The 10,127-nt window shown below is 44.2% G+C and overlaps 1 protein-coding gene across 2 annotated transcripts; it reads right to left on the bottom strand.

The window, feature by feature from the left end:
- Positions 1–1,596: 1,596 nt before the first annotated feature.
- On the bottom strand, positions 1,597–5,425 carry LOC115164183 (selenoprotein Pa). Of its 2 annotated transcripts, none has more exons than XM_075074256.1 (5): positions 5,296–5,425; positions 4,288–4,518; positions 3,907–4,119; positions 3,542–3,659; positions 1,597–3,418 (listed from the first exon to the last, which is right to left on the bottom strand). In XM_075074256.1, the coding sequence occupies exons 2-5, from the start codon at positions 4,488–4,490 to the stop codon at positions 2,747–2,749; spliced, it is 1,206 nt and encodes a 401-aa protein (XP_074930357.1). In that variant the 5' UTR covers positions 4,491–4,518; positions 5,296–5,425; the 3' UTR covers positions 1,597–2,746. The 2 variants fall into 2 exon arrangements, with proteins under 2 accessions (XP_074930357.1, XP_074930358.1); XM_075074257.1 differs by having other exon boundaries at positions 4,288–4,515; positions 5,296–5,376.
- Between the last annotated feature and the right edge of the window lie 4,702 nt (positions 5,426–10,127).

The raw sequence follows: 10,127 nt of genomic DNA on the forward strand, positions 1-10,127 counted from the left end.
CCTGTCACAAGTAGATTTATGGCTGATTTACGAAGAAATCGTCAACCCTGTTATTTTATTCGGCACTTAATAGGCACATTACTATAGTCATTTTTTATTATTTAACCTCTTATGAAGTTGAACATGTGCTCTTTATGACAGAATGTTAAAATGAAGTGTTTTCAACCAGGCACTGAAAAGGAACACTGACTCACCCTGTATTCTGGTAAGAACTAGTCTACAGGCTGCGCCTACAAAATGATGCACTCTGGCAGGAGAGCTCTAGAACCTTTTACAGATCTCCTCTTCTATCTGGTGGTGATTGTTCTGAATTGCAGGCAAAGTTTTTTCTATGTAAAATAATAAAAAGGTTTGAGTGTGCTTTAATGTACTGTTAAAACCATGCATCAAACTTTACACACAAACTACTTAAAGTTGCCCATGATTATTACAACAATACATTTTTGGGTCTCACTTTATATGGATCGTCCGGATTTTCCATCTGTAGATGGTCATACTATCAACAAACTACACGTTGCTAAGCAACTGCTTGCTAAGGTGACGGTTAGGTTTTGAATAAGGGTTAGGGTAAGGGTTAATGTTTAGGGTTAGGGTAAGGGTTAATGTTTAGGGTTAGGGTAAGGGTTAATGTTTAGGGTTAGGGTAAGGGTTAATGTTTAGGGTTAGGATAAGGGTTAATGTTTAGGGTTAGGGTAATGGTTAATGTTTAGGGTTAGGGTAAGGGTTAATGTTTAGGGTTAGGGTAAGGGTTAATGTTTAGGGTTAGGGTAAGGGTTAATGTTTAGGGTTAGGGTAAGGGTTAATGTTTAGGGTTAATGTTTAGGGTTAATGTAATGGTTAATGTTTAGGGTTAAGGTAAGGGTTAATGTTTAGGGTTAAGGTAAGGGTTAATGTTTAGGGTTAATGTAAGGGTTAATGTTTAGGGTTAATGTAAGGGTTAATGTTTAGGGTTAATGTTTAGGGTTAATGTTTAGGGTTAATGTTTAGGGTTAATGTTTAGGGTTAATGTTTAGGGTTAATGTTTAGGGTTAATGTTTAGGGTTAATGTTTAGGGTTAATGTTTAGGGTTAATGTTTAGGGTTAATGTAATGGTTAATGTTTAGGGTTAATGTAAGGGTTAATGTTTAGGGTTAGGGTAAGGGTTAATGTTTAGGGTTAGGATAAGTGTTAAGTTTAGGGTAAGTGTTAAGTTTAGGGTTAGAGCTAGGGTTAGTACATAGTTATTTGAAATGTTACTGATAGTCTGTTGAGGATGTACAGATGGACTATCCAAATAAAGTGTTACCCATTTTTGTGGTCACATGACTCCCACTACTTGACTAACATGTGAGTCACGTGTAGGCAACGTGACAAATTGTTTGACAGTGAAAACACTCTGAAAAGCTTCTCAAATGATTGGCTGAAAATGTTACGCAATCACTGCTTGTTTTGTTTGCATTTCAACAAATCAATCTAAAGATCAGTCTGTCTGTCAGGTGACAGGTCAGAGATAAACATGGCTTATAAAAGGCTATATTTTCCTGTGTCTCCCTCTGCACACTCACTCACAAACACACACACATACACACAGAGTAGATAAACAAGACAACATTGCAATATGAGTGCATCAGCCATCTTTATTCACCGTTTCTTACATGCTACACCACCTAACAGTCGACAGTCAGAATGAACGTGCTCTGTACAAAGCATCAGGTGTTCAAGGTGACAGTTGTCTTCCCCTAGAGCCCTTCATTAAGTACAGAATGGATTCAAACAATCGTTCTATCTTTTCTGTTTACCCACCTCTCATTCTAGATGGTTTCTTTTGCTAGTTGAAAAGTGTTCCCGATATTTTGTTAGTTGAAAAGTGTTCACTCTTTTGTTTTGCTAGTTCACAAAGAATGCATTATACATATGTGTGCAACATTGCCAAACTAAAGTAACTCAGTGACGGTAACTAAACACACGTCCTCACAGCTGTAAGCAATGGATACTGCCGTTTGAAAGCTTTATCTACGTAAAACACTACTGCTCTAAAACACCTGAGAGTTAATTCAATTGCAAAAACAAAATGTTAGTGAGACCCCCAATTTTTTGAGGCCTAACAACAAAAAAAATCTGAACTATCAATAATGTATTTTAACCAAATTGGTTTTGCTAACGCTGAGTATAACAACTTTGGTTCAGATCTCACTCTCCCAGCCATCATGCCAGTTTGTTCAGCATAGGCAACTACTACTACATACTCCTTCCGAAGCTCTCGATATTTAGAACTTTAGTGGGTGGTCATATTATAAGTCCCTCCCTTTCCCCTCTCCCCAGCCGGACATCAGACAGGCGCCACTAGAGCGTAGTTTCTGCGCCTGCCTTCATTGTGGATGGAGGGAGCAAAACGGAGCAGGAGAAACGTTAACATAATCACCCCACACACTCCTGGGAGGGTGACACCAATGCACTGACAGAGAAAGAGATGGTGGAGGACACCTACCTTGCTGCCTTACCATCACTATGGTCACATCTCAAATGCCATCCTTTTCCCCATATCGTAATGGGTTTAGGCTTGGCATTCACCTACCACACCCAATGGGTGTCCTACCATCTCTCTCTGTTAGGTGTGGCTTCACGATCCCAGGGTAATACTAGTTGGTAAGATGTTATAAGAGCGCTTCGCCCCGGTGTTTGTCTAACAGATGTTAATCTGAGGCCTATAAGGTATAGCAAGGTAACTGTCACAGAGCCATGGCCCTACTTACAGCTGCCCTCACCCTCAGCTCTCAACACCCAGGGGTCAGGCTCACATGACTGGCTGAGGCTGCTGTCAGTCAGCGGGGGACGAGCGTCACTGTCAGGTCTCCCTGAGGCCCATCAGTCCCTGTCACTGTCAGGAGGCGGGCAGCGCCTCATCACAGTGTCAGAGTCCGATTGGCTCGTTGCTCACCCCATCGCCAAACAGCCTCCGTCAGTGTCAGCATCAGCTGGCCTTGGAGGAGGGACTTAGATCAGACCCCTCCTTCCACTGTCAGCTGTGCTCCGCCTTTCACCTCGACATCCCTTTCACTCAGGGATTCTGCATAATATGGCCTCGCTGGCCTTCCTGGGGCATCTGGCCCAGTTTCACCGCCTGCTGACCCATATGCTCCTGACCAACGTGCAACTGGCCCTGGGCCTGTCCGTGTTGGAGCCCCTCAGTGTCATGTTGGTGCTGCTGCTGCTGCTCTGCCCCATGATCACGACCGTGACCGCGCCCCATCCCCCTCTCAACATGGTGATCGTGACCATGGCGGTTGCCATTGTGACCGTGGCGGTTGCCATTGTGAGTGTGGCCATGGTGATGATGACCGTGTCCACCATGAGTTGTCTCCCTTCCGGTGACTGGCTTCTCCTCTCCCTCAGGCTTCGCCTCTACTGTCCTGTTGCACTCTGCTGGGATCTCCTGGCTCTGTGTGGGGGAAAAGAGGAGGGGTCTCGGTTTGTTTTCCATAACTCAGAGCTAATTCTCACATACAAACACAGACACGCCCAGTGTGTGTGTGTGTGTGTGTGTGTGTGTGTGTGTGTGTACCTCATACGTGCAGTCCCCACAGATGCGTGTGCAGTATGTCTTCTTGATGGCGTTCTCTACATAGGGAGTACCCAGGATGGAGTAGGGCAGGGAGATATGGTAGGTCAGACGACCACACCTGAGAGAGAGAGAGAGAGAGAGAGAGAGAGAGAGAGAGAGAGAGAGAGAGAGAAGGAGAGAGAGAGAGAGAGAAGGAGAGAGAGAGAGAGAGAGAGAAGGAGAGAGAGAGAAGGAGAGAGAGAGAGAAGGAGAGAGAGAGAGAGAGAGAAGGAGAAGGATAATTGTTAGGGGAACAGACAGCATGATGAGCATGGTTTGTATTTCTGAGTAGACTGACCGCAGAGAGACCACAGTCTGGAGCTGACCTGTCATAGACGAGGAAGTCATCCTTCTCTCCAGCCAGGGTCTGCCACACGTCGTCCTGTTTGGGCTGTTGTTTGTATAGCGTGATGTTCTCAGACAGTTTCTGCCTCAGCAGGGTGTGTAGGCGCTGGGCCTGCTCCCCCTGGTGGTTCACCACCATATAGGTCACATTCTCCAGACCCTGACCCTCCAGCTTCAGGCGCAGCCCATCCAATCTGCTCAGAGGAACACAACAGGGAAGTGAAACATGAGGATACGGAGAGATGGTCAAAAGAAATCACGAAATAACAAAAAGAACAGGCATAACAACAACCACACTCCACTATGGGTAGGAAAGGGGCTAAGGGTCCAAAATGGAACAGAGCCCTATCTGGTCCACTTACAAGGATGCCTGCACCAAGCAGAACAATCAGCTGGCCTGGAGGAGGGCCACCACCGTGACCTGGCCCATGACCTCCTTCATAGGCTCCACCTCCCCAATACTCCAACCAGGTGGCGGCTTACAGCGGGTCCCCTCCCCCTCACTCTCTGTTCCGCCCCCAGGGAGCAGGCAGAGAGCCAGGAGCAGGCTTAGTCCCGCCCACATCACGGTGCTGCACCGCAGGCTTGATCTGCTGAGGGGGTGCATGAGATATATATATACATATATATAAAGCGATAAAGCAAGTCAGGTAAGAGTCTGCTCAGGTAATGAGGACAGGGTTTGTAGAGTAGTTCAGTGCTATGTCACAATTTTCTATCTGTTTCCCAATACTGTGCCTGGTAGTAAATAGTTGGACACTAGATAGTTAAAGATCAACTCAATTTTGGCTTGCGTCCTGATCTTCCTAAATTTAGTTTCTTTCCCTCAGTCATTCCCTTATCAGACTTATTAATTAAAAGCAACGCTGCCTGGAAATCAGTTCTTTATCAATGGCATTCAAAAAGAGACAAAGAAAGGGATACATTTTTTGAAGTATTTATTTGCTGACATGAAAGAAATGAGGAATTAGTATGAAATGTTTTACATTTCTAGACTTTTATTATAGGGATAGATATTGTTGTTTTTGTTCATTTAGAAATTCTATTGCACAACCAAAGGCGTACTGATGAACGGCAGATAAATAAAGGGTCGGTGTGGCTGGTTAGTGCAGAAAGTTCTCTCTTTCTCTCTCTGCATATTCATATTTTAGAAACACACAATTGCCAATCAACTGGAAATGATCAAATACAACGTATATGCCATATGGAGACAACACAAGCAAAATAACAAAGCTAAAGAAATAGCAAAATACTTTGTCTCAATTTGTTCAAGTGATCGGGCATCACAGGTTATATACATCAAAAAGAGAGTTACGCTCTGTCGTATCAACATGCACAAAAAGTTAGGAAATTATTTTGCGGTCACTTACTGTCTAGTAAAAAGTCCCTCAGTCAGCTCAGCTCGGTCTAGCAGTAGCTTCTGGAAGAACAACAACCCTCAACTCTCTCTGCTCCCCCTTTTATGCTAGCAGTGTTGTTTTCCTGCCTGCCTGAAAGGAGGACAAAGTTCAACAAGGGGTCTGTGCAGATTCCTGCACGACAGCAGTTTAATAAGTCACTCTTTTGTAATACCATCATACTGTAGTTAGTAGTTAATAGTTTATGGTCATCACATTTTCATTGAAAAGTGTTTATGAAGGGAGTACACAGAACACATGGAAAGTAATCTCGGGCCACCAGCCAGCTCTCTGTCTGTCGAATGTTCTGGTTTCACAGCGCCTCCGAACCGGACTTGATTGGAAGTTAAAGCACGAGCAATTCGAGCGTGTGAAAGGGTTACATGGAAAGAAAGTGAACTCTCTCATGGACATCTTTTATAGTTGTCTGTTGTCTGCCATTGCACTAGGAAAATAAAGACACGACTAAAACGTAATTGCCCAATATTTTCCCCTTAATTCGATTTTTTCACTACTGCATGATCACCTCTGTCTCATTCATTGGCCTGAAACAGAATGGTTAAACAACAGAACATTCTGACTCTGTTTTTCTCTGTAGGGGAAAAGTGAAAAAAGGGAGTGAGGGGAGGGAGTGGGGGTTGGCCAGTGTCCAGCACGTTACGCAGGCCAACACAAATACATTGGCTGATTGCCTAACTGGACACAGACACAAAACAGAGAACTCTAACACAGAGGAGAAAGAGTTTGTGTGTGTGTGTGTGTGTGTGTGTGTGTGTGTGTGTGTGTGTGTGTGTGTGTGTGTGTGTGTGTGTGTGTGTGTGTGTGTGTGTGTGTGTGTGTGTGTGTGTGTGTTAAAGTGAGGGGAGTACACAGGTAACATGGAAAGTAACATGTATGGACTTGCTGCCCGTGAAGGCTACACTGTGTTGTAAATAAATGCAAGACAAACCCCAAAGTTGTCCTATGAACTGTCTGGCAGCATGCACAGAGAAAGGTGGTTTTGAAGAGGTTTTAGCAAGAGGTTTTAGCAACCAAAAGGCTTATCACCGTGACCTAAAAGTAATAATTTCTGTAGTGTTTGAGAGATAAGCAGCATGTTATTACGCACACCTGGTTAAAATGGTATGCGCATGTTCAGTGCGAGATATTGGAAATATGTATCTGATTGGATGCGCATAGTTTTACTGGCAGGCCCTCATTGGTTGTTTGCCAAGGTATTCTAGTGTGCTTCCTTTGAGCAGGTTCAGATGGATTCAGCTTGAAACCGGCTATGTTGTATCCGCTGTCATGTTGGAAATAAACCTCTTTGGGACGTTAATGCTTTATACTGTTGAGTTTCTCTTTGCAATAACTAAAAAGAACCCGGCTTCCTTTAACCACTTAACTGAGGAACTCAATTTAACCTTGCGTAATACTCTAGATGCAGTCGCACCCCTTAAAACAAAAAACATTTGTCATAAGAAACTAGCTCCCTGGTATACACAAAATACCCGAGCTCTGAAGCAAGCTTCCAGAAAATTGGAACGGAAATGGCGCCACACCAAACTGGAAGTCTTCCGACTAGCTTGGAAAGACATTACCGATCCTATCAACTTAATTGAGGAAAATAAGAACAATCCTAAATTTATTTTTGATACTGTTGCAAAGTTAACTAAAAAGCAGCATTCCCCAAGAGAGGATGGCTTTCACTTCAGCAGTGATAAATTCATGAACTGCTTTGACGAAAAGATCATGATCATTAGAAAGCAAATTACGGACTCCTCTTTAAATCTGTGTATTCCTCCAAAGCTCAGTTGTCCTGAGTCTGCACAACACTGCCAGGACCTAGGATCAAGGGAGATACTCAAGGTTTTTAATACTATATCTCTTGACACATTGATGAAAATAATCATGGCCTCTAAACCGTCAAGCTGCATACTAGACCCTATTCCAACTAAACTACTGAAAGAGCTGCTTCCTGTGCTTGGCCCTCCTATTTTGAACATAATAAATGACTCTCTATCCAACAGATGTGTACCAAACTCACGAAAAGTGGCAGTAATAGCCTCTCCTGAAACAGCCAAACCTTGACCCACAAGACCCAGGCCTTCTTACTGCCCCTAGAATTTCTAAGCAAACAACTGGAGGCAGGGCTTTCTCCTATAGAACAACATTTTTATGGAATGGTCTGCCTATCCATGTGAGAGATGCAGACTCGGTCTCGACCTTTAAGTCTTTATTGAAGACTCATCTCTTCAGTAGGTCCTATGATTGAGTGTAGTCTGGCCCTATTACAGGGGCTGAGTCACTGGCTTACTGGTGCTCTTCCATGCCGTCCCTAGGAGGGGTGTGCGATTTGAGTGGGTTGAGTCACTGACGTGATCTTCCTGTCCGGGTTGGCGCCCCCCCTTGGGTTCGATCTTCATGAGCTATACTCGGCCTTGTCTCAGGATTGTAAGTTGGTGGTTGAAGATATCCCTCTAGTGGTGTGGGGGCTGTGCTTTGTCAAAGTGGGTGGGGTTATATCCTTCCTGTTTGGCCCTGTCCGGGGGTATCGTCAGACGGGGCCACAGTGTCTCCTGACCCCTCCTGTCTCAGCCTCCAGTATTTATGCTGCAATAGTTTGTGTCGGGGGGTTAGGGTCAGTCTGTTATATCTGGAGTATTTCTCATGTCTTATCCGGTGTACTGTGTGAATTTAAGTATGCTCTCTCGGAGGAGGTCCTGAGCCCTAGGACCATGCCTCAGGACTACCTGGCCCGATGACTCCTTGCTGTCCCCAGTCCACCTGGCTGCTGCTTCAGTTTCAACAGACCTGTTCACCGGACGTGTTACCTTGTCCCAGACCTGCTGTTTTCAACTCTCTAGAGACAGCAGGAGCGGTAGAGATTCTCTGAATGACCGGCTATGAAAAGCCAACTGACATTTACTCATGAGGTGCTGACCTGTTGCACCCTCTACACTGTGATTATTATTTGACCCTGCTGGTCATCTATGAACATTTGAACATCTTGGCCAGGTTCTGTTATAATCTCCACCCGGCACAGCCAGAAGAGGACTGGCCACACCTCATAGCTTGGTTCCTCTCTAGGTTTCTTCCTAGGTTCCGGCCTTTCTTGGGAGTTTTCCTAGCCACCGTGCTTCTACACCTGCATTGCTTGCTGTTTGGGGTTTTAGGCTGGGTTTCTGTATAGCACTTTGTGACATCAGCTGATGTAAGAAGGGCTTCATAAATGTGATTGATTGATTGATTAGCACCAGGGCAACGCACACCAGCGAGAGAGTGGACAAGAATGTCATTGCAACAGAGATGAGCATTGCGTCGCACTCAAGCGCCAGAGTGATGAGCATTACATCTCAAATGAGAGCCTGACGTCTGATAAAAGGGACATCAGCCATTTTCCTCACTGAATATGAGTTGGGTAACGTAAATGGAACTGAACAGTTTACATTAGATACAGGTAAAGACATGACTAAACCATACTATGTGTACGTAAGGATAGATGATGTGAGACTCAAAATGGAAGTTGATACAAGTGCAGCAGTTTCTGTGATATCAGAGAGGTTGTACAACCGCACATTCAAAAAGGCAAAATTGAGCCCTGCAAACTGTTAAAAAACATACCGTAAACAGTCACTAGTTCTAAGAGGGAAAATTTTAGTCAAAGTCAAGTGTAATGGGAGCACAAAAATGATAGACTTGCTGGTGGTCAAAGGAAATGGTCCTGCCCTGCTGAGTAGAGACTGGATCAGTCAGTTGAAGCTAGACTGGTCACGTGTACACAGAGTAACAGCTGTAGAGACATTAATGGGTTTGTGTGAAAAATATTCCTCTGTGTTTCAGCCAGAGCTGGGAATGCTAAAAGGCATCACAGCCAAGATACATGTAACTAATGGGGCGGTACCTACATTCTGCAAGCCTCGCCCAGTGCCGTATGCACTTACAGAAGCTGTTGAAAAACAGCTAGTCAAGTTGGAGTCAGAAGGGTTTCTTACTACAGTGAATGGGCTGCTCCAAATTGTGTGTATACCAAAAACAGAAAATACTGTAACAATATTTGGAGATTACAAGGTAACTATCAATCCGTGGCTGGAAGTACACAGGACTTGTTCACAAAGCTGACAGGGGGTGATGGGTAATCTGCTATATTGATGATATACTTATCACAGTGCGTGACACAGAAGAGCACATGAGAAATCTTGAAGTGCTAAAAAGACAAAGTGCAATCAAGGAGAAATGTTATTTCTTCCAGAACAGCATAGCCTATCTAGGTCATGTGATAGATGCAGAGGGAATACACCCCATGAAACAGAACACTGAACCTATTGAGAAGGCTCCCATTCCTACAAACACCACTGAGCTCAGGTCTTTTCTTTCCTTACTTAACTATTCTGGCAAATTCATTCAAAATCTCTCTGTCATAGTTAAGCCTATGACCGCTCTACTGCAGAAAGATGTCAAATGGAAATGGTCACAGAAAAAGCCAAAGTGCTTTTGAGGAAGCTAAGAGACATCTACTTACTAGCCAGGTGTTAGTTCACTACAACCTGGAGCTACCGCTCATACTAGCCTGTGATGCTTCACTGGTAGGTCTTCTGGATGAGCATTTTCTTGTTTGCTTATGGCTGTATAGAGTTGGTTGAGTGCGGTCTTAGTGCCAGCATCGGTCTGTGGTGGTAAATAGACGGCTACAAATAATATAAACTCAGCAAAAAAAGAAACGTCCTCTCACTGTCAACTGCGTTTACTTTCAGCAAACTTAACATGTGTAAATATTTGAATGAACATAACAAGATTCAACAACTGAGACAAACTGAACAAGTTCC

The sequence above is a fragment of the Salmo trutta genome, chromosome 27, assembly GCF_901001165.1.
Source record: "Salmo trutta chromosome 27, fSalTru1.1, whole genome shotgun sequence".
NCBI lineage: Eukaryota > Metazoa > Chordata > Actinopteri > Salmoniformes > Salmonidae > Salmo > Salmo trutta.